The 26,179-nt window shown below is 39.4% G+C and overlaps 1 protein-coding gene across 1 annotated transcript in view; it reads right to left on the bottom strand.

The window, feature by feature from the left end:
• The window catches only part of LOC128213397 (uncharacterized), a 33,456-nt gene extending 17,342 nt beyond the window's left edge, over positions 1-16,114 (bottom strand). The window contains exons 1-4 of the mRNA XM_052919048.1: positions 15,987-16,114; positions 13,397-13,494; positions 11,036-11,180; positions 177-281 (exon numbers count right to left, since the gene is read on the bottom strand). Of these exons, the coding sequence (XP_052775008.1) occupies positions 177-281; positions 11,036-11,180; positions 13,397-13,494; positions 15,987-16,062 (424 nt within the window). The 5' untranslated portion in view covers positions 16,063-16,114. The remainder of the gene's footprint in view (positions 1-176; positions 282-11,035; positions 11,181-13,396; positions 13,495-15,986) is intronic.
• Between the last annotated feature and the right edge of the window lie 10,065 nt (positions 16,115-26,179).

The following is a 26,179-nucleotide window of genomic DNA, read 5'->3' as shown; positions in this document are numbered from 1 at the left end:
AATATGTGAATTTCAAAGAACATATTTTCCGAATGCTGCAGAAAGCGTTGCTATATTAAGGTATATAATCCATAGAAAAATATACATGTATGTGGAATATAAATATTTAATCAGGCTAGATGAAATCGATTTAGAGGAGGCATCTCTGTTGAGAAAAAAATGTATAATATATATACCTATGTTTTCACAAGCTGGTTGTTGGAAATAAATCTGTAGAGGCGGGATCGCGTCGAACCAGGCCCTTACGTCCGTTATCACCTCGCCTGCCGTTACGGTTTTTACTGTAAGACAAGAACTATTTCATATCAATTCGTGAACATATACAAAGGTTGAAACCGGAAACTGGTGTTCCAAGGATAAAGAGCCCTTGTCCTTTACTTGAATAGGACTTTCCATGGACACACGTTATTAAATATCTAAAACTTGACTCGAAATGCACTGATTAATAAGAAAACAAAAACAAATCGCGTGGTAATTGATATCAGTAAGGAGAGCGCGTATTGCGATATGTTGCAGTATGGAGAGCGCGAATTGCGATATGTTGCAGTATGGAGAGCGCGTATTTCGATATGTTGCAGTATGGAGAGCGCGTATTTCGATATGCTGCAGTATGGAGAGCGCGTATTTCGATATGTTGCAGTATGGAGAGCGCGTATTGCGATATGTTGCAGTATGGAGAACGCGAATTGCGATATGTTGCAGTATGGAGAGCGCGAATTGCGATATGTTGCAGAATGGAGAGCGCGTATTGCGATATGTTGCAGTATGGAGAGCGCGAATTGCGATATGTTGCAGAATGGAGAGCGCGTATTGCGATATGTTGCAGAATGGAGAGCGCGTATTTCGATATGTTGCAGTATGGAGAGCGCGAATTGCGATATGTTGCAGTATGGAGAGCCCGTATTGCGATATGTTGCAGAATGGAGAGCGCGTATTTCGATATGTTGCAGAATGGAGAGCGCGTATTTCGATATGTTGCAGAATGGAGAGCGCGTATTGCGATATGTTGCAGTATGGAGAGCCCGTATTGCGATATGTTGCAGTATGGAGAGCCCGTATTGCGATATGTTGCAGTATGGAGAGCGCGTATTGCGATATGTTGCAGTATGGAGAGCGCGTATTGCGATATGTTGCAGTATGGAGAGCGCGTATTGCGATATGTTGCAGTATGGAGAGCCCGTATTGCGATATGTTGCAGTATGGAGAGCGCGAATTGCGATATGTTGCAGTATGGAGAGCCCGTATTTCGATATGTTGCAGTATGGAGAGCGCGTATTGCGATATGTTGCAGTATGGAGAGCGCGAATTGCGATATGTTGCAGTATGGAGAGCCCGTATTTCGATATGTTGCAGTATGGAGAGCGCGTATTTCGATATGTTGCAGTATGGAGAGCGCGTATTGCGATATGTTGCAGTATGGAGAGCGCGTATTTCGATATGTTGCAGTATGGAGAGCGCGTATTTCGATATGTTGCAGTATGGAGAGCGCGTATTTCGATATGTTGCAGTATGGAGAGCGCGTATTTCGATATGTTGCAGTATGGAGAGCGCGTATTGCGATATGTTGCAGTATGGAGAGCCTGTATTGCGATATGTTGCAGTATGGAGAGCGCGTATTGCGATATGTTGCAGTATGGAGAGCGCGTATTGCGATATGTTGCAGTATGGAGAGCGCGTATTGCGATATGTTGCAGTATGGAGAGCGCGTATTGCGATATGTTGCAGTATGGAGAGCCCGCATTGCGATATGTTGCAGTATGGAGAGCGCGTATTGCGATATGTTGCAGTATGGAGAGCGCGTATTGCGATATGTTGCAGTATGGAGAGCCCGTATTGCGATATGTTGCAGTATGGAGAGCGCGTATTTCGATATGTTGCAGTATGGAGAGCCCGCATTGCGATATGTTGCAGTATGGAGAGCGCGTATTGCGATATGTTGCAGTATGGAGAGCGCGTATTGCGATATGTTGCAGTATGGAGAGCCCGTATTGCGATATGTTGCAGTATGGAGAGCGCGTATTTCGATATGTTGCAGTATGGAGAGCGCGTATTTCGATATGTTGCAGTATGGAGAGCCCGTATTGCGATATGTTGCAGTATGGAGAGCCCGCATTGCGATATGTTGCAGTATGGAGAGCCCGTATTGCGATATGTTGCAGTATGGAGAGCCCGTATTGCGATATGTTGCAGTATGGAGAGCCCGTATTGCGATATGTTGCAGTATGGAGAGCCCGCATTGCGATATGTTGCAGTATGGAGAGCCCGTATTGCGATATGTTGCAGTATGGAGAGCCCGTATTGCGATATGTTGCAGTATGGAGAGCCCGTATTGCGATATGTTGCAGTATGGAGAGCCCGCATTGCGATATGTTGCAGTATGGAGAGCGCGTATTGCGATATGTTGCAGTATGGAGAGCGCGTATTGCGATATGTTGCAGTATGGAGAGCGCGTATTGCGATATGTTGCAGTATGGAGAGCCCGCATTGCGATATGTTGCAGTATGGAGAGCGCGTATTGCGATATGTTGCAGTATGGAGAGCGCGTATTGCGATATGTTGCAGTAAGGAGAGCCCGCATTGCGATATGTTGCAGTATGGAGAGCGCGTATTTCGATATGTTGCAGTATGGAGAGCGCGAATTGCGATATGTTGCAGTATGGAGAGCGCGTATTTCGATATGTTGCAGTATGGAGAGCGCGTATTTCGATATGTTGCAGTATGGAGAGCGCGTATTGCGATATGTTGCAGTATGGAGAACGCGAATTGCGATATGTTGCAGTATGGAGAGCCCGTATTGCGTTATGTTGCAGTATGGAGAGCGCGTATTTCGATATGTTGCAGTATGGAGAGCGCGTATTTCGATATGTTGCAGTATGGAGAGCGCGTATTGCGATATGTTGCAGTATGGAGAGCGCGAATTGCGTTATGTTGCAGTATGGAGAGCGCGAATTGCGATATGTTGCAGTATGGAGAGCGCGTATTGCGATATGTTGCAGTATGGAGAGCCCGTATTGCGTTATGTTGCAGTATGGAGAGCGCGTATTTCGATATGTTGCAGTATGGAGAGCCCGTATTGCGATATGTTGCAGTATGGAGAGCGCGTATTGCGATATGTTGCAGTATGGAGAGCGCGAATTGCGATATGTTGCAGTATGGAGAGCGCGTATTTCGATATGTTGCAGTATGGAGAGCGCGTATTTCGATATGTTGCAGTATGGAGAGCGCGTATTGCGATATGTTGCAGTATGGAGAACGCGAATTGCGATATGTTGCAGTATGGAGAGCGCGTATTGCGATATGTTGCAGTATGGAGAACGCGAATTTCGATATGCTGCAGTATGGAGAGCGCGTATTTCGATATGTTGCAGTATGGAGAGCGCGTATTTCGATATGTTGCAGTATGGAGAGCGCGTATTTCGATATGTTGCAGTATGGAGAGCCCGCATTGCGATATGTTGCAGTATGGAGAGCGCGTATTGCGATATGTTGCAGTATGGAGAGCGCGAATTGCGATATGTTGCAGTATGGAGAGCGCGTATTTCGATATGTTGCAGTATGGAGAGCGCGTATTTCGATATGTTGCAGTATGGAGAGCGCGTATTGCGATATGCTGCAGTATGGAGAGCGCGTATTGCGATATGCTGCAGTATGGAGAGCGCGTATTGCGTTATGTTGCAGTATGGAGAGCCCGCATTTCGATATGTTGCAGTATGGAGAACGCGAATTGCGATATGTTGCAGTATGGAGAGCGCGTATTGCGTTATGTTGCAGTATGGAGAGCACGCATTTCGATATGTTGCAGTATGGAGAGCGCGTATTGCGATATGTTGCAGTATGGAGAGCGCGTATTTCGATATGCTGCAGTATGGAGAGCGCGTATTGCGATATGCTGCAGTATGGAGAGCCCGTATTGCGATATGTTGCAGTATGGAGAGCGCGTATTTCGATATGTTGCAGTATGGAGAGCGCGTATTTCGATATGTTGCAGTATGGAGAACGCGTATTGCGATATGTTGCAGTATGGAGAGCCCGCATTTCGATATGTTGCAGTATGGAGAACGCGTATTGCGATATGTTGCAGTATGGAGAGCGCGTATTTCGATATATTGCAGTATGGAGAGCCCGCATTTCGATATGTTGCAGTATGGAGAACGCGAATTGCGATATGTTGCAGTATGGAGAGCGCGTATTGCGTTATGTTGCAGTATGGAGAGCGCGTATTGCGATATGTTGCAGTATGGAGAGCGCGTATTGCGATATGTTGCAGTATGGAGAGCCCGTATTGCGATATGTTGCAGTATGGAGAGCGCGTATTGCGATATGTTGCAGTATGGAGAGCCCGTATTGCGATATGCTGCAGTATGGAGAGCCCGTATTGCGATATGCTGCAGTATGGAGAGCCCGTATTGCGATATGTTGCAGTATGGAGAGCGCGTATTGCGATATGTTGCAGTATGGAGAGCGCGAATTGCGATATGTTGCAGTATGGAGAGCGCGTATTTCGATATGTTGCAGTATGGAGAGCCCGCATTGCGATATGTTGCAGTATGGAGAGCGCGTATTGCGATATGTTGCAGTATGGAGAGCGCGAATTGCGATATGTTGCAGTATGGAGAGCGCGTATTTCGATATGTTGCAGTATGGAGAGCCCGCATTGCGATATGTTGCAGTATGGAGAGCGCGTATTTCGATATGTTGCAGTATGGAGAGCGCGTATTTCGATATGTTGCAGTATGGAGAGCGCGTATTGCGATATGTTGCAGTATGGAGAGCGCGAATTGCGATATGTTGCAGTATGGAGAGCGCGTATTTCGATATGTTGCAGTATGGAGAGCGCGTATTTCGATATGTTGCAGTATGGAGAGCGCGTATTTCGATATGTTGCAGTATGGAGAACGCGTATTGCGATATGTTGCAGTATGGAGAGCCCGCATTTCGATATGTTGCAGTATGGAGAACGCGTATTGCGATATGTTGCAGTATGGAGAGCGCGTATTTCGATATATTGCAGTATGGAGAGCCCGCATTTCGATATGTTGCAGTATGGAGAACGCGAATTGCGATATGTTGCAGTATGGAGAGCGCGTATTGCGTTATGTTGCAGTATGGAGAGCGCGTATTGCGATATGTTGCAGTATGGAGAGCGCGTATTGCGATATGTTGCAGTATGGAGAGCCCGTATTGCGATATGTTGCAGTATGGAGAGCGCGTATTGCGATATGTTGCAGTATGGAGAGCCCGTATTGCGATATGCTGCAGTATGGAGAGCCCGTATTGCGATATGCTGCAGTATGGAGAGCCCGTATTGCGATATGTTGCAGTATGGAGAGCGCGTATTGCGATATGTTGCAGTATGGAGAGCGCGAATTGCGATATGTTGCAGTATGGAGAGCGCGTATTTCGATATGTTGCAGTATGGAGAGCCCGCATTGCGATATGTTGCAGTATGGAGAGCGCGTATTGCGATATGTTGCAGTATGGAGAGCGCGAATTGCGATATGTTGCAGTATGGAGAGCGCGTATTTCGATATGTTGCAGTATGGAGAGCCCGCATTGCGATATGTTGCAGTATGGAGAGCGCGTATTTCGATATGTTGCAGTATGGAGAGCGCGTATTTCGATATGTTGCAGTATGGAGAGCGCGTATTGCGATATGTTGCAGTATGGAGAGCGCGAATTGCGATATGTTGCAGTATGGAGAGCGCGTATTTCGATATGTTGCAGTATGGAGAGCGCGTATTGCGATATGTTGCAGTATGGAGAGCCCGTATTGCGATATGTTGCAGTATGGAGAGCGCGTATTTCGATATGTTGCAGTATGGAGAGCGCGAATTGCGATATGTTGCAGTATGGAGAGCCCGTATTGCGATATGTTGCAGTATGGAGAGCGCGTATTTCGATATGTTGCAGTATGGAGAGCCCGTATTGCGATATGTTGCAGTATGGAGAGCGCGTATTTCGATATGTTGCAGTATGGAGAGCGCGAATTGCGATATGTTGCAGTATGGAGAGCGCGTATTTCGATATGTTGCAGTAAGGAGAGCGCGTATTGCGATATGTTGCAGTATGGAGAGCGCGAATTGCGATATGTTGCAGTATGGAGAGCGCGTATTTCGATATGTTGCAGTATGGAGAGCGCGAATTGTGATATGTTGCAGTATGGAGAGCGCGTATTTCGATATGTTGCAGTATGGAGAGCGCGTATTTCGATATGTTGCAGTATGGAGAGCGCGTATTTCGATATGTTGCAGTATGGAGAGCGCGTATTGCGATATGTTGCAGTATGGAGAGCGCGAATTGTGATATGTTGCAGTATGGAGAGCGCGTATTGCGATATGTTGCAGTATGGAGAGCGCGTATTTCGATATGTTGCAGTATGGAGAGCGCGTATTTCGATATGTTGCAGTATGGAGAGCGCGTATTTCGATATGTTGCAGTATGGAAAGCGCGTATTGCGATATGTTGCAGTATGGAGAGCGCGAATTGTGATATGTTGCAGTATGGAGAGCGCGTATTGCGATATGTTGCAGTATGGAGAGCGCGTATTTCGATATGTTGCAGTATGGAGAGCGCGAATTGCGATATGTTGCAGTATGGAGAGCGCGTATTTCGATATGTTGCAGTATGGAGAGCCCGTATTGCGATATGTTGCAGTATGGAGAGCGCGTATTTCGATATGTTGCAGTATGGAGAGCGCGTATTTCGATATGTTGCAGTATGGAGAGCCCGTATTGCGTTATGTTGCAGTATGGAGAGCGCGTATTGCGATATGTTGCAGTATGGAGAGCGCGTATTGCGATATGTTGCAGTATGGAGAGCCCGTATTGCGATATGTTAAAGTGTGGAGAGCCCGTATTGCGATATGTTGCAGTATGGAGAGCCCGCATTGTGATATGCTGCAGTATGGAGAGCCCGCATTGCGATATGTTGCAGTATGGAGAGCGCGAATTGTGATATGTTGCAGTATGGAGAGCGCGTATTTCGATATGTTGCAGTATGGAGAGCGCGAATTGTGATATGTTGCAGTATGGAGAGCCCGTATTGCGATATGTTGCAGTATGGAGAGCGCGTATTTCGATATGTTGCAGTATGGAGAGCGCGAATTGCGATATGTTGCAGTATGGAGAGCGCGTATTTCGATATGTTGCAGTATGGAGAACGCGTATTGCGATATGTTGCAGTATGGAGAGCCCGCATTGCGATATGTTGCAATATCGAGAACGCGTATTGCAATATGTTGCAGTATGGAGAGCCCGCATTGCGATATGTTGCAATATCGAGAACGCGTATTGCAATATGTTGCAGTATGGAGAGCCCGTATTGCGATATGTTGCAGTATGGAGAGCCCGCATTGCGATATGCTGCAGTATGGAGAGCCCGTATTGCGATATGTTGCAGTATGGAGAGTGCGTATTTCGATATGTTGCAGTATGGAGAGCGCGAATTTCGATATGTTGCAGTATGGAGAGCGCGTATTTCGATATGTTGCAGTATGGAGAGCGCGAATTGCGATATGTTGCAGTATGGAGAGCGCGTATTTCGTTATGTTGCAGTATGGAGAGCGTGTATTTCGATATGTTGCAGTATGGAGAGCGCGTATTTCGATATGTTGCAGTATGGAGAGCGCGAATTGTGATATGTTGCAGTATGGAGAGCGCGTATTGCGATATGTTGCAGTATGGAGAGCGCGAATTGCGATATGTTGCAGTATGGAGAGCGCGTATTTCGATATGTTGCAGTATGGAGAGCGCGTATTTCGATATGCTGCAGTATGGAGAGCGCGTATTTCGATATGTTGCAGTATGGAGAGCGCGTATTTCGATATGTTGCAGTATGGAGAGCGCGTATTTCGATATGTTGCAGTATGGAGAGCGCGTATTTCGATATGTTGCAGTATGGAGAGCCCGTATTGCGATATGTTGCAGTATGGAGAGCCCGTATTGCGATATGTTGCAGTATGGAGAGCGCGAATTGCGATATGTTGCAGTATGGAGAGCGCGAATTGTGATATGTTGCAGTATGGAGAGCGCGTATTTCGATATGTTGCAGTATGGAGAGCCCGTATTGCGATATGTTGCAGTATGGAGAGCGCGTATTTCGATATGTTGCAGTATGGAGAGCGCGTATTGCGATATGTTGCAGTATGGAGAGCGCGAATTTCGATATGTTGCAGTATGGAGAGCGCGTATTGCGATATGTTGCAGTATGGAGAGCGCGTATTGCGATATGCTGCAGTATGGAGAGCCCGTATTGCGATATGTTGCAGTATGGAGAGCGCGTATTTCGATATGTTGCAGTATGGAGAGCGCGAATTGCGATATGTTGCAGTATGGAGAGCGCGTATTTCGATATGTTGCAGTATGGAGAGCGCGAATTTCGATATGTTGCAGTATGGAGAGCGCGTATTTCGTTATGTTGCAGTATGGAGAGCGCGAATTGCGATATGTTGCAGTATGGAGAGCGCGAATTTCGATATGTTGCAGTATGGAGAGCGCGTATTTCGATATGTTGCAGTATGGAGAGCGCGAATTTCGATATGTTGCAGTATGGAGAGCGCGTATTTCGTTATGTTGCAGTATGGAGAGCGCGAATTGCGATATGTTGCAGTATGGAGAGCGCGTATTTCGATATGTTGCAGTATGGAGAGCGCGAATTGCGATATGTTGCAGTATGGAGAGCGCGTATTTCGATATGTTGCAGTATGGAGAGCGCGAATTGTGATATGTTGCAGTATGGAGAGCCCGTATTGCGATATGTTGCAGTATGGAGAGCCCGTATTGCGATATGTTGCAGTATGGAGAGCGCGTATTTCGATATGTTGCAGTATGGAGAGCGCGTATTTCGATATGTTGCAGTATGGAGAGCGCGAATTGCGATATGTTGCAGTATGGAGAGCGCGTATTTCGTTATGTTGCAGTATGGAGAGCGCGAATTGCGATATGTTGCAGTATGGAGAGCGCGTATTTCGATATGTTGCAGTATGGAGAGCGCGAATTGCGATATGTTGCAGTATGGAGAGCGCGTATTTCGATATGTTGCAGTATGGAGAGCGCGAATTTCGATATGTTGCAGTATGGAGAGCGCGAATTGCGATATGTTGCAGTATGGAGAGCGCGAATTTCGATATGTTGCAGTATGGAGAGCGCGTATTTCGATATGTTGCAGTATGGAGAGCGCGAATTTCGATATGTTGCAGTATGGAGGTCGCGTATTTCGTTATGTTGCAGTATGGAGAGCGCGAATTGCGATATGTTGCAGTATGGAGAGCGCGTATTTCGATATGTTGCAGTATGGAGAGCGCGAATTGCGATATGTTGCAGTATGGAGAGCGCGTATTTCGATATGTTGCAGTATGGAGAGCGCGAATTGTGATATGTTGCAGTATGGAGAGCCCGTATTGCGATATGTTGCAGTATGGAGAGCGCGAATTGCGATATGCTGCAGTATGGAGAGCCCGTATTGCGATATGTTGCAGTATGGAGAGCCCGTATTTCGATATGTTGCAGTATGGAGAGCGCGTATTTCGATATGTTGCAGTATGGAGAGCGCGTATTTCGATATGTTGCAGTATGGAGAGCGCGTATTTCGATATGTTGCAGTATGGAGAGCCCGTATTGCGATATGTTGCAGTATGGAGAGCGCGAATTGTGATATGTTGCAGTATGGAGAGCGCGTATTGCGATATGTTGCAGTATGGAGAGCCCGTATTGCGATATGTTGCAGTATGGAGAGCCCGTATTGCGATATGTTGCAGTATGGAGAGCGCGTATTTCGATATGTTGCAGTATGGAGAGCGCGTATTTCGATATGTTGCAGTATGGAGAGCGCGTATTGCGATATGTTGCAGTATGGAGAGCGCGAATTGCGATATGTTGCAGTATGGAGAGCGCGAATTGTGATATGTTGCAGTATGGAGAGCGCGTATTGCGATATGTTGCAGTATGGAGAGCGCGTATTTCGATATGTTGCAGTATGGAGAGCGCGTATTTCGATATGTTGCAGTATGGAGAGCGCGTATTGCGATATGTTGCAATATCGAGAACGCGTATTGCAATATGTTGCAGTATGGAGAGCTGGTATTGCCATATGTTGCAGTATGGAGAGCCCGCATTGCCATATGTTACAGTATGGAGAGCCCGTATTGCCATATAACGTCTCCAACATAAATGACGCAACGCCATTGGTCCATTGCTGGTCCAAATTGGGTCACAATGCAGAGCCCGTATCGCGTTGGACTGCAACATGCCGAGCCCGTATCGTAATGGATTGCAACATGCAGAGCCCATATAGCGATGGACTGCAACATGCCGAGCTCGTATTGCCATATTTTGCAACATCAAGAGCCGGTACTGCGACGTATTGCGACATGCAGAGGAGCCCGTATCGTAATATTTTGCAACAAACAGAGACCTTATCGCGATGTATTGCAATTAGCAGGCCCCGAATTGCAATAGTTTGCAATTAACAGATCCCATATTGCGGTCTATTGAAAAGTACAGAGCCCGTATTTGGGATATATGCCAATCAGCATATAAGATATTAGAGTGTTTTGCAATAAAAAAATCCGTATTGCAATGTTTTGCAATAACCAGAGACTGTACTGTACATAAACTTAATGGGATTACTGTATGGTTAATACAAAACGTATAACGATTTATCGATATGACGAAAATCGTATTGTGATACTATAAGGCGAGTAATGTCAGAAAAAATATCGATATGTCGATGTATCGCTGCAGTCTAACAATTGACTGAGGAGTTAATAAAACCAGCTGATGTCTTTGTACAAACTGTTTTTATGATTAACATTAAAATGTCGAGCTAGAATTCCGTCCAACTCGACATTCCAGCTCGACATTAAAAATTCCCTATATTATATCGAATGTCGAGCTAGGATTCCGTCAAGCTCGACATTACAGCTTTTACTAAATAACTTCGAATGTCGATTGTCGATTGCCGAGGGCTAAACCAACTTCTCACACATCATTTAAATTAGTTTATTGATTATTAACAAAATAATTTTAATATACATCACCTGGGCTAGATCCGGTCACTGCATTTGTAGTGTCCTCGTTCCCCGTGGCCGGGTCCATGGGCGTTAGGCTGGCTTCGGCCGTCCACTCCCGCCCGTCGTTAGTCAGTCCGTCCACATATACGGAAAAATCCGGCCCGCATATGTTCTGACAAAATAAAATACTGGCATGTCAATTTTATTAATGGTCATTAATTTTCGTGAAGTTCTATGGTAGGGCAAACCGCTAATTTAAAAGGGACACAAAAGGCTTAACTGTTGATTTTTTTATCCAAATTTAAGCCTGAATCTCACTTTCATACTTGGGGGTAGATTTATAGACAATTCTTTGTGGATGATTTTGGTAAATCGAACATGTACCACGAAACACTGTGGTGGTGCATCAATGTCCCCTTTCATTCGGAACTCCTCGGCCATTTTTATCCAAAACCAACTCGGATGTACGCCGGCAAAGTAATAAAAGTAGTTCGTATTTTTTTAATTAATCATTAATTATATGTAGTGTTTTAGCTTGTATTTATTGATCTAAGTTTAAATAAATTGCCAGTAAAGTGTACTAGTCTATTACAAACATAATTAAGATTCCACAGAGTTCAGTCTCATTAAGTTTAACTGCTAAATTAAATTATTACGCGATCTACTTGCAGCGAGCTTAAACATACCGATTTTGGAGTATGTAAACCGTCCATATGCATCTGAGGTTGTTTTCGATAAAAATGGCCGAGGAGCTCCGAATGTGTCTCTTTTCTTTTAAAACGTAGCGCTATCTTAAAGGGACTGTATCACAGATTGGCACCAAAAAAAGTTTTTTTCTGTAACGAATCTCAGGACAATTATCTTATAGAATGTGTTACGCTTTGATATCATAATTGTAAAAAAGGTACCAAAATGTAAAAAATAATGTGTCGGAGACCGGGTTCGAACCCGCGTCGCCAAAATTGCAGACCAGCGTCTTACTCACTGAGCTACAAAGGCTTATTTTAAACGGGTGACATAATTAAGCTGTACACCTACCTCGGTAATATCACGTGATAACACCGACTAGCCAATCACGCATAAGGAATGAATTCTATCTGGTAGACATACCCAATAATCTTTTTTAATGGAACAATACGAAATAACTGCTAAACTATGTGGTACTTCAGTTAGTAAGTTCCAATGCATTGTACACATCGATGCCAAGTTTATGTCAGTTTTCGACAATTTTCTCCTTTTTTTTTCGCTATTTTATCATACGTGAGACAGCCCCTTTAATACTCTAGAGCATTCGTAACTCAATCGGGCACATTCGAACAATCCTCCTAAAGGCGATCGTTGCAATGCGTATGCCATCGTGTATAATCGTCGCTCTTCTCTATGACGTATCAGTACCACAACTCAAGATTGGTCTACGTTTTAGTTCGACCTTTTACGTAAACGGTGCGTCTTTATGTACACTTTCCACGACATCTGTACGTCTCTTCAGGAATACGTGCGACTTGTCGCGACTATACGACGATTGTTGGCGAAATCAGTACTTGTTTTATGATATTACTACGCATATATCACGTTTGCCTACGTTGGTGCCAAGACTATCCCTGGAGCAATCCATCTTGATTTGTTTTATGTACACCGTACTTCATCGTCATCGGTCGTACAAGAATCCTACTTCAAACATAACTGAACGTAAGTAACCGACTGTAACAGTCTACTACCGTGGCAAGGTCTTAACGCAATTGCGGTAAACCGTACCAGACCGTGGTTTATACTTCGTTTGGATCGTTCAGTATCTTAGTAAAATCTGCTTAAAGTCGTCAACATCAACATCGTTGGAATTTTTACCACCGTTGTAAGGCAATCGTCATAATCGGCGCCCATGACACACCACTTTTTGCACGGCTACAATTAATCGGGATGAATCGTAACCCAAACCGTGATAGTGAGAGCCAGCCTTTATAGTCATATTTACTTACCAACGTCAAAACCTTACGCATATATTATAAACTGAGTGTTTGATATACAGTCGAAACCCGTTGGCTCGATATCCAAGGGACCGGCCAAAATACTTCGAGCCTCGCGAATATCGAGCCATGCGGGAATGCTTACAGAGACCAAAAAAGAAATCGGTCCTTTACATAAAGTTCGAGACAACGAGGAAATCGAGCCAAGCGATATCGGGTTTCGACAGTATACATCTAATATTTCCGTCGAAAAAGTTTTTTTTAAAAGTTTTTTGACAGTTATCAATTGTTGTAAGTTTTGAAAAATTCATTGATTTAAAAACTGATTCCTAAACTTTGGGATTTTCGACTATGGTACCACTTCCAATTTAATACTAGACCTTAAATATATTTCAAGACTTGGAAAAGATCAAGTTTGCCTTACCATGATGTTCTTTTGTCTTGAATTATCATTTGTGTTGATAAAAGCATCAAACATGGCCCGTGGACTGCATGTGGCATTGAGCTTCATGACTTCTTGGCCTGAAAAAGTAGGAAAAGGTTGTTGCCTTCGCCTAAATTAGTCACTAAACTGGTTGTTGCTTTCATCTGAAATAGTCACAGCTTACAGCGTAATCCTAAAATAGTGCCGGAAAAAATACTTGTTGCCTTCCCCTGAAATAGTTACAATAATAGCTGTTGCTTTTGCATAAAACAGTAACAAAAAGGTTGCTGTCTTAGCCAAAAATACTGGAAGAAAAATAGTTGTTGCCTTCGCCTCAAATTTTGACTAAAAATTGCTGTTGCCTTCGCCTGATATAGTGACTATAGACAGCTGTTGCCTATAAGGACAAAAAGAGTGCCAAAACAGTGCTTTAAGATGATTGTTGCCTTCAATTTTAAAAACGGACTACAAATGACTGATGCCTTCATCTAATATAGTGACAAAAATGGATAACGTGTTGTCTTTGCGTTGAATAGTTAAAAAAAATTGGTTATAGCCTTCGCCTAAAATAGTAAAAAAAATGGCAGTTTCCTTCGCCTGAAATAGTTAACAAAAAAAGGCAGTTTCCTTCGCCTCAAACATAAAATAAATGACAGAAAAAATGACTGTTGGTTTCGCCTTCAACATAAAACTTTGACAGAAAATGGTTGTTATCTTAGTGTCAAAAATGGATTTTACCTTCGCCTATGAAATAAAGAAAAATGGTATGGGTCACAAAGCGTGTCAGCCTATGAGGTTGTATTCTAAGTCAGTAAGATGACCTGAAGTAATATCTGAATAATTAAGAAGGGCTCGTTCGATATGCCATTCTTGATCATTCAGATGTTACTAAATGTATTCTAACTATTACTTTACGGGTGTACCCGAGCGTTCTTAAGCAGCATAAAGGTTACGACTAAGATATATCATTGAAACGGGGCCCAGGCCCTAATATGACTTTTAAACATCAATTTTGACCAAACAATGTGGTACATACTTAAATCCCGGTATTTCAGACCAACATTGATCAAAACAGTGCCAAAAGTACCACATATATAACAACAAAACTGTAGAGGCCATCAAATCAATGCGAAGACTGAAGATTCTATAAACCCACGTATATCGTATAGCTAAATGTCCAAGACAGCACAATGATCAATCAATCGTGTTCGCCCGCACGATTATTGGATGCAAAAATGGACACCAATTAACCACACTAGCTTACTAGCCTAATAAGAACACGTTACTAGTATATCAGCTTATAAGATCACCTAACTTATATAGTATCTTATTAAAACATGATACTAGTATATTACGACATAAGAAGCTACTAGAATATTAGCACATAAGAATATATTACTGGTATATTAACCCATAGTAACATGTAGCTAGTATATTAGCTACTAAGAACAGGTTGCCAGTATGTTACACCACAAGAACATGCAATTAGTATATTACCCCATAATACCAAGTTACTAGTATATTAGCCCATAAGAACATGCCACAATGTGCCATACCACGGTGCCATGTTCTATATTAACAACGAATCAAATTTTGTAAAGGTCTACTACGATCAATGCGCGAAAAATGAATTGTTCAGTGAAAGAGCGTTCGAGAGAGAACTAATTTCTAACATTCTATTGGTCAGAGGTATTCATAAAGCAATTGATAAGAAGAAGAAGAAGAAGAAGAAGAAGAAGAAGAAGAAGAAGAAGAAGAAGAAGAAGAAGAAGAAGAAGAAGAAGAAGAAGAAGAAGAAGAAGAAGAAGGATGATGATGATGATGATGATGATGATGATGATGATGATGATGATGATGATGATGATGATGATGATGATAATGATGATGATAATAATAATAATAATAATAATAATAATAATATTATAATAATAATAATAATAATAATAATAATAATAATAATAATAATAATAATAATGATGATGATGATGATGATGATGATGATGATGATGATGATGATAATATGGATGATAATAATAAAAATAAAATAATAATGATAATAATCATCATTACAATAATAATAACATACTCTAATTAAATTTATGAATAAATAACTTTATGTTTTAAAAACTTATTATTCAGAAAAATGACTTAACATTGATGAAAAAAATCAGCTGTAAGAAAATTTCATCCTCAATGATAAATATTGTGTACAAAATGATCAAGGGTGTTCAAGTCATAAATAGGTGAAAGTTCAATATATTATATCTCGTTAGATATAATGTCAGTTGTCCGTAGTTGTAAAAAAGCTATTTAACAGAGATTGGCATAGATGAAATCACGCACGATGACTACTTTTCAGTTGAATTTTAGAACTAAATTAAATAAACGCATGCCTAAAAACTTTCGGTCTTTACATAATTGCTATAGCATTTTCTTCCTTTGAAATATGACAATTTAAGTTGCTTTTTTATTTCACCCTAGCACACGATTTTAACAGTATAACCAAAACAGACAAAGAACGTAAAAGGTAAGACAAATAAAATATATTATAATCAAATTCCAAATAAAACAACAACTAAAAACTACTTACCAGCAACTATTCCCGTAAACGCCACAATCAAAATCCAGGGCGCCAGTTTCGACGCCATACCTAGCGGTGTCGTCATTTCGTCCAAGTATGAAACTTGAATAACCACTATCCTCTATTGCCGATTCCCGAACACTGGAATATATCTCCTGCGTTTATCGGGTATCGGATGAGGGTGCCAAATCACGTGACGAAACCTAATTGGTCCTCTTGCATCACCTTGGAGACACGTCAATAACCGCGAACTGGCGCCGATGTATATAGAATGTACATGCTAAGTGTGTATTGATTAGTATCATATAATAGTTGGGTTATTTCCACATAAGTGCATGCTGCAGTGATATACTGACCGACCACTACTAACTAGTGGAGCAATTTGTCACAGATAGTATTGAATGGATATCGTTGGACGAAATTAATTACAGATAACAAGATTGTAACCGTGTATTTAATATCAGAAAGCATAAAACATATTAAATGATTGGTGAATGCTAAAAGATTTACTGTGGTTTACTATAGTCTCATAATGTAGAAAAACCGTGTTTAATGCTCATTTCTTTCAAATTAATTTTGATATTCTTTCATTAGAACAATTGTTTTTGACATTTATTCATCCGTTTTGGAATATTAAAACAATATCATTAATTGTGGTTAATCTTATTTGGGAGTAAGAGTGCATCTTTAACTATTTTCTTAATGAACTGTATCTTATTTTTTCTTTGTCTTTGGTTCTAGATCTAATCTTTGAAACGACTGATTTGACTTTCAATAGTGAGCATTCATTTATTGTCCGACCTTTCTTAATTGTCAGATGTATTTAAGGGGCACAAAATAAGTCTACACATGATCGTTTTTTGAAGTTTTAATGCATACTTATGTTTAACTCATTTGACTTTCAGGAAGTAACAAACACACATAAAACAACAACAAAACATTGAATTTGTGTACGGTTCAAACAATATTAGCTTTTATAAATTGGGTTTTCAATAAAAACGCAACGTCATTGGTCCAGGACTGGTATGTTTCCGTATTGGGTCTCCTACTGAAATGGCAACTACATTTTATTTTCCGATTCCGATGAATAAATGAAACATTTCCCCGAAGTTGATCAATGTAAACTGGTTGTCGTCGTGATAAATACGTGGGTGCACTTATCGCAGGAAACCATATTCGGGTTCGAGCTTCGCTTTCACTCGATATGGTTTCCTTTCCCCCTTCTATCCCATATCGGGTCACCTACTTTCTCCTAACTTATAATAGAAGTCACTTATAACAGGATCTAACTAGGGTCTTTAAAGATCATTATTTTAAAGATGCACTCCTACTCCCAAATAAGATTTACAAAAATTAATACTATTGTTTTAATATTCCAAAAAGGATGAATAAATCTAAAAAAACAATTGTTCTTATGAAGGATACTGAGTTTAATTAGTTTCCATAATGCATTATTAAGTAAGTAGTAAAAGGTTTATCAGTCAAAATTTATGTTTGTCATACATGTGTATGTATTGATTTTGAATAAGAGTGTCACTTTAAAGACAATTATGATAAACACTGTTTTGTAAAGTACCATCATATATAACCATGTAAAAGGGCTAATAAAGATACTGCTTAAGTTTTTGAGAGATTAGAGGGCAGCAGGTTCAAGCTAAGCTTCATTGGTGTTTATCATGATGAATCTTTGAAATGCAAAACCAGACCATGGCTGGTTCAAAAATTAAGAATAACACAGTTAATAGCTGTTTTCAATAGTTCAAATAATTTTCCTGGATGAATGTTGTTCTATAATATAACCTCAAGCGTTTGTTACATCTCTCCATTAATGCGTTATGAATTGAAATGTTCTATTTATACCAAGAACAATCGGCCGTGAGACAACTGTTTGCATGTACACTCTTATCCAATATGTTAGATGTTGACAGGTACAGTAGGAGTTGGATTCGGTATTGTCTTTTCAATTAAGCCCTTTAAATTCATTGATTTGATATTTACTTAGGATCCATCGATTACTATGGTGCCACTGCTTGAGGCACATTTACTGATATTTGAAATAAGTGATTACTGGCCCAATTCATCGCAGCCAATCTCAATTTGTTCTTTACTTTAGCAAAGCACACTGAAATGTTAAAAACATAAATGAATAAATGAATAAATGGATCGATGGATGGATGGATGGACGGATGGATAGATAAATGGATGGATGGATGGATGGATGGATGGATCGATGCTGAATGGATGGATGGATGAAATGGGATGGATGAATGGATGTATGGATGGATGGATGAAATGGGATGGATGAATGGATGGATGGATGAAATGGGATGGATGAATTGATGGATGGATGGATTGATGGATGGATGGATGGATGGATGGATGGATGATGGATGGATGGATGGATGGATGGATGGATGGATGGATGGATGGATGGATGGAATGGGATGGATGGATGAAATGGGATGAATGGATGGATAGATTGATGGATGAATGGATGAATAAATAAAAACAATAAATAAAAAAAGATAAAAAAGAGACTTGGTATTTCTTCAGTGTAAACATCTATTAAGATTACAGACAAAACCAGTCGGCTACAAACATCATCTTAGCGAACATGTAATTGCCAAGCTAACTAGGTTGCGCCAATGATTTCGACAATGCATTGGCAAAGTATACGTGTTTCAGTTGGCTCGATTTGGGGTCGAAGTTCGTCCCTCATTACCAATGCTTACACATACACTGCTTTCCCAAATGGGAACATAAAATTCCCATCACAGCGTCTGGTTGTACTTCGGAAAGATATTTGACTATATTGAGGGTACTACCGGGTTGCCCACAAGGTTTCACGGGCACAGCACGGGTTTGGTTCAAGATTGAAGCTCTTCAACGGAAATTTATTATCTTGTTGGTCCTGCCCTATTCCCAGGGTAGTTTTACTTACGACAAACATCGTTTCATCTAAGTCGTTTGTCTTCTTTTAAAGATATTGTTGTTTAATCTAATATCATGGTGTTTCATTGTAAGGCTCTTTGTGTTTTATAAATAGTATACAATTAATGGTCAAGTATACAGTAACGCTTGGAAAGGATGATTTAAGTCATGAAATAAATATATTTTCTGTGTTTTTAACCGTGGTGACACATGTGAGAACCCCGTTGAAGTCACGTGATTCCTCACCCTGTATTTGGTATAACGAATTGACTGATAAAGAAGTACATGTGATAGAAAAAGTATACGGGTTTGTTGAGCGTCGAACATACGACTAAATGTTCCATGTAGTTAACACAACTTGCACAGTCGTCATTAAATATATTCATTGGAGTCATTGGCGCGTGCTATGTTCCAGAAACTTTTGAATATAACCAGATTGTCATTGGTCAACAAGAAATCTATTGATGATGTTGTGCATTTTTAACATCCTACTAAGATATAGGGCTTCGTTCGTGCTGCGGCTTACTTCGGACTCATATTTTCTTTTCAACGTCAAAATATACGCTGTTTCAAATAAAGAGTATCGGAGTTGACCGACCGTTGGTTTCAGACGACAGTTACTGCATTCCAACGATAGTGAACCCACGCTAAAAATATTTATTTAAAAGGCAGATTAAAAAAAACAAACAACAACATTAAATATTACCCACATTTTAACGGTTCATATTTTTAATGCTTAAGTTCTCAAATGGTCACCAAAAATGTCTTTTATAATCAAATCCTTAATGTGTCATAGAAAATGATGAATATCGAATGTATCTGGACATCCATCATGTCAACATAACTCTTCATTCTTTTTCAAAATTAGTCTTCGTAAGTCTCAAAATGTTATGATAGTACTTAGTATTTAACGTTTATTTGGCTCTGAACCATGATAGTTGATTATCAAGCTCCTCGAAAATGACAGAAAACGTTTGTTTAATTATGAAATAGCGACTGATGATTTATACACTGAGTTTTAGAGAAACTGTTTTGTGCCTTCTTGGTCACGATTTCGCTTAAACGTAATTACAGTTGGACAAAAGCAAAAAATAGACGGGATGATGCGCACGTTGGAAATGTTTTACAAATGCAATCATGTAGATTACAGCGATACATTTATATGTTACAGATGACAATAAGTACAGTTCTTATGTTAACATACGTGAGAACGAGAGAATGGCTTCATTTGATATTGTGTTTTCTATGTGCCAATGTCATAAAGTCGGATATTTAGTATTTGTTTTCTTGATTCTTATCTTACGTATGCGTTTAGTGGAATGTGATGTTTCGGCAATAAACAATATCATTAATAATAAAAATAACAATAACGATGAATATTCAGGTTACTACCGAAACGCTTTGGGGAATTTACTTGTCAAAGACCATGGCTCCCTAGCGTATGACATGAGTTTGACCCGATATCGACAACAACAAAATAATCGCCATGTCATACAGCAATATGCCGAAGCTTTGCGCCAGAACGTTCAATCCCGGTCACTGTTCTTCCCAAGGGCAACGCCGATATCGGATGCGAAAAAGTTTCTTCGTGAACAAAACTATGGAAAATGGGCCAGAAACGTTATGGACAACTATGCACAGGCTTTAATGTCAAATTCAACATCGGTGACACTTTTTTCAAGTCGGATAAATAAACCCATACAAAAACACAACACAAAACCAGCACCTTTCCAAATTATACCTGAAACAGCGATGTCCACATCGAAACCTACGCCCTTGGATATTATTTCGACACAGAATCCAACAGTTTTGGATTTTTTTCCTGAGACAACGATATCAAAACAGACAACTACAACTCTCCCTGCAAGCATCGAAAATACGTCGACAACGTTGTATTCGGATAATATATCTTTAAACATATCTACGACAGAAGCATCCATCCAAACCTACACCAGAGAACTTCAGACCAGTATATCTCCTACAGAAATGACGACCACAATTCAAACGTCAAAACAAATGTTTGTAGACATTTTTGACTTTGGGATGAGAACTTCAATTCCACCTGAAAACTTCACCGAAATATCATTTGGAGCGAAAGACAGTATATCTTCAACATTGGATGGATCTAGAACTTACAGCCCGATTGTTACCGGTGGAGATATGTCCCTAACTAGTGAAGAAAGTGTTGAGAAAACAACTCCGCCCGATCCAACGTCAATTCCTGCTGGCATTAAGAGTACAATAGACGTGGTTCAAACAATTGAAAATAATGCGCCCACAACCCAACCAGATATGTTCAAAAGTAGCATTGAAGGTACAACCCAAAAAGACGATATTGTAGGAACCATAATACGTGCCAATCAAATTGATGCAACATCATCTGAGACACCTTTGGTTTTTGTTGATATTAATGGGACCACCAGAAGTCCAGGTATTGCTATGAACGATAGTGAAAAAGTAACATTTGACAAAACGAACATAAATGTAACTGATACAGGTGATGATTTGAACACTGTCAAAGACATCAACAAGCCAGTTTTTGCCAAAATGACAGCCAAAGAAAATTGCAGATCTGGGTGTGTGGTCGAAGGCTTGTGTCAAAATGGGGGAACGTGCGTGGACTTGTGTGGGACGAGGTTCAAGTGCTCTTGTTTACCGGGATATACTGGATATTTTTGTAACAAAACAATGAAATAAAGAAAGAATGGGTTACTCCATTAACTTTTCATACTAATTTACCAACATCTGAGTAGTTTTTATGAACACAACGATTTCCTCTTTAATTTATGGAAAAAAAACACATTCAAATAATTGAACCAGTACAGAATCTTTCAATGAATATCTTGTTACAATTGTGAATTCGATGTACTTCCAAGAATGTTCTCACTTGAAATGGATTAGAATGACTAATCTGACCCATGGTCTGCATAGAAAAGACCGGACCCAAATGTCTTAACTATCTTAAGTAACCGATTAACGTATTTTATTTCATGTACCAAAATCACTTGCTTGTACTTGACTGTGCAAGAAACTCATTTTTAAAAATCTTTAAATATTTTCGTTTAAATGTCACAAAACTCTTTAGAATGAGAACAAAACACATGGTTTACCAAAAAAAAAAAAGTGTGATGTTATTAAGGACTTCAGAGTGTTCTGGAGTGTTCTTTTCACTTAAAGATGCACATTTACTCCCAAATAAGATTTACCACAATAACTACTAATGTTTTGATATAACAATAAGAATGAATAAATGTTGAAAACAATGTTTTTTATGAAGGATGGCGAGTTTAATTTGAAAGAAAGTTTTAGAAAATACGGTATTACTACATTATGAGACTATTGAAGATCATTGTTAATTTTGTAACATTCACCAAACATTTATTTTTTCCGTATACAGCTATTAAATACACAGTTACAATCTTGTAATCAGTAATTAATTTTTTCTATAAATTCATTATTTAGGAAGAAGGTAAAGATATATGACTCAAAATTTATGTTTGTTATATATGTTATGATTTTGAATAAGAGTGTCACTTTAAGTTTAGTCCCTCGTTTCATCTGCACAAAGACGCTTTATCATAATATTTGTTTTTTAAAGTTGAATATGACGTAAAGAACAATGTTTTCACAACCATAATATGACAAAAAAGCAAGAAAATATCCACGCAATAAAGGCATATAAATACATTTGATGATAACTAGATGGTATTTAAAATAATCGTCGCTAAAAATTCGAAAACAATCATTCAGTCGAAACTTTTGACATGAAACTTTATCAATACCGACCATGGACACCGAAGTTAAGTGGACATACTTGTAATATATTAATAGAATGACTTGGATTCTCGAATGACCTACATATATAACTGCCTTAGAAAATTCGATTACTGTCAACATAATTCATGTTTTTCTCATCTTTTGTACGCATGGAAGTTCTCTTTAGATAAACTTGTTCGATCAAATTTCAAAACGCTACAGTCATCGTTTTCACTAACAATAAAGTCGTGACGAACTCTGCCTGTCTCTTGGGATATTCAATATTCGTAATAGTTTGTTTATTGTTTGAAATTGATTACCTAGATCACAAAAAGAATGCCGACTTGATTGAAAGTAAATTGAATTTCGCTATTGTTTAACAATAGTTCTATATACATATTGAAACACATGTTTGAATAGTTAAAAGCTTGGCTCTTCGCTCTTTCTACCACTAATGGATATGATTAATCATAAATAAACACTTCAGAAACATGTTTTTAAAGAAAATTATTCGAGACAGCCTATGTAACGCTCAGAAGAGGGACTTAATAAAACCAATTATGGTTAATTTTCAATTCTGTGATTTACTCACTGTTTATGTATTTCATCACTCCTTATATTGTTTGTATGTTATGCATTCTGTAGCTGGAATCTTATTTACTTTCTTCAATATTTTCTGCAATAAAAACTGGTTAAACCAACGCTCATGTAAAGACATTTCTGCTATTAAATACACGGTTACTATCATGTTATCAGTAATTAATATTTTCCATAAATGCATTATTTAGTAAGTAGTTGAAGATTTATGAGTCAAAATTGATTCTGAAAAAGAGTGTCAATTTAACTATTTTAGGTTCCTTTTTCGAGCCTTGTAGCAGAACGTTCTTTTTGTTTAATATTTGCACTCGTTGTATGCAAAGAAGCTATGTTTCATGCACGGAATTTCATTCAGGTACGCATAGTGATACTAAAAAGAAATTGGAATATTTATTTCCGAATATCGCACGTGTTTGGCCACCATCCAATGTTTATAAAATATCTATTGACAACAAATCCAAACGTCGGAGCAAGATAATATATATTTGAAATGTATGAAATAGATAAACACTGTATCGTATCACTTTATAAACGGGACTGCAGTGCGGACTTGAGCATTACATTGAATTATTTAGGAAATGGTGTCATTTACATTTTCATTTCGTAATTTACTTGGTAATGAATAATTGATTATGAAACATAATGATGGCTTATGCCTAGAGGTTGAAAATTAGTTCAAACATTTAAGCACCCAGTATCTGAATAGACCTAGTAGCAATGTATACTATGTTTATAAAAATATTCCTCGGAAACATCTACAGGAAGTGTTCTTTTAAATGAAATAAATAATTTAACTTTCACAATATAACAAAATATGTAACTCGAAACAAAAATAATCAACGTTGGCATATGTGTTTCAACAAAAAAAGCGAATTGTTATTGAAAATGCCGCTTTAAAGATTTTACACTTTATTTAGTCAGCCTGTTAATCATAAATGGTGCTTTTAGCATGTATGGCCATATGAACATGTTGTCAATCTGCTTAAAATTGTGTAGAAATTACTCAATGGTTTTTGTTTTAACATAGACAAATCCTGTCATTGCACTGTTGGACACAATGTTCACAATATTTATTTGGGAATAGTGTTTTATAAATGCAGTTAAATAACTCTGTTCTCAAAAAAATGATACAAAAAGTTCGAAAACAACAACCGCCTCAACAACAACATCAACAAAAACAACAACAACAACAAAAACAACAACAAAGAAATAACAAAACCAAAGAAATAACAAAACAGATTCTAAACGACAGTTGATCAATGCATTTAGTTTTATAATAATACAGATTCAGTTTAAGAGATCATTAAACTTTAATATCGTATTTTTACAGGCGTAGCCCCGTTTTAGCGTTGACTGTGTTTTAATAAACATTCATAGTACTGATAATGCTTGTTACCCATATACTATACGGGTGTCCCCGAGCACCCCTTTCGACTAAGTTATGTTATTGAAGCAAGTTCCAAGTGAATAGATAACTATTCAATGTGCCGTCCACATATCAACCCAGTGTTAATTTGTTTCATTGAAATAGTATGCTACCTCATTATCTTATTACTTAAACTCACTTTATTGGGGACAATTACATTAACTGAATAACAGGTACAGACATGAAACCGCCTCTATAATAAAAAAAAACCCTCAAGGCTTGTCTAACTTAACTTCATTGTGCGTTACGTATACTGTATGGAAATGAAGTCGCCTCTCTTAGAACATTGACTCGACAATTTCAGCGCTTGTCTAACTTAATTTCATGGTGTGTCACAAAATCTGTATGTGATTGTTTCCACTTGAATGCTATTCAATTTACTATAATATATAGTCCTGTTTTTATGATTATGCATGTCATTTATCTGCCAAAGATCTGCCACAGATAGCATTATCTATGACATATTAGGGATTTATCTTCTATCAAAATACGCCCTTAATTCATTCAAATTAGGCCGGAGTTTTTTTTTAAATAGATGCTTAAGTCAATAATATTTTGTATGTAATATCGTGCGGAAAATCGAACTATTTATAGAATAAACGATCTGTCGGAAGCGTCTGAAACGTTAAAGATGCACTCTTACTCCCAAAAATGAATTAACCACAATTACAATTATTGTTTCAGTATTCCAAAAAGGATGAGTAATTGTCGAAAACTATGGTTCTATAAATGAATGATAACGGGTCTAATTTGACAGAAATGAGCATAAAACACAGCATTTCCACCTCATTTAATATTTTTGCTCTTTCTGTAATTACATACACGGTTAAAAGCATGTTATTAGTTATTAACATTTTCCACAAATGCACTTTTTTGTAAGAAGTTAAAAATTTATCAGTCAACATTGATGTTTGATAAACATGTGTGTGTATTGATTTTGATTATGAGTGTCACTTTAACAATTCAGGGCCGTCGATTACACGCGTGCTCCAATAGATGATAAATAAATTGGTAATTGCTTACCTTACTAAGCGTTTCTGTTGCAGTTTTATTTTCTGTATTCGAGTAGTGAGGCCTTTAGTGTATATAGGTTGAGGGAAACAAGCCTTCCGGGTTCAATTTGCAATACAATGCGGTGCAACCTTTAGAAACTACGAGTAATGTCAGTCCTTGTCCAGTGTTTAGGGTTTAGCACATCTAGTCGAATGTAACCCTTAATACCATAGTGACAGATGTGGTCAAATGCTGTCCATAATTTAGAGCAAACCAATACAGACGGTAAAGCAACCATTTGCTCCAAGTCGGCAAGCGTTGGCGGATCGTAGTTGCTTGCTGAGTCTCGGAATGTGAGCAGTGAGAAAAGATCGGCCTTTTCCTTTTCTTGCGTCCGCGGGGCAGACACATGTACATGATTTGTGAATTGCAATAGCGACGTGTATAGCAGAATAGGACAAAGCTAGTCTTATATGCCCTATACAGAAATAATCGTTTG

The sequence above is a fragment of the Mya arenaria genome, chromosome 13 (assembly GCF_026914265.1).
Source record: "Mya arenaria isolate MELC-2E11 chromosome 13, ASM2691426v1".
Taxonomy (NCBI): domain Eukaryota; kingdom Metazoa; phylum Mollusca; class Bivalvia; order Myida; family Myidae; genus Mya; species Mya arenaria.
This window is presented reverse-complemented; position numbering and strand designations above follow the sequence as displayed.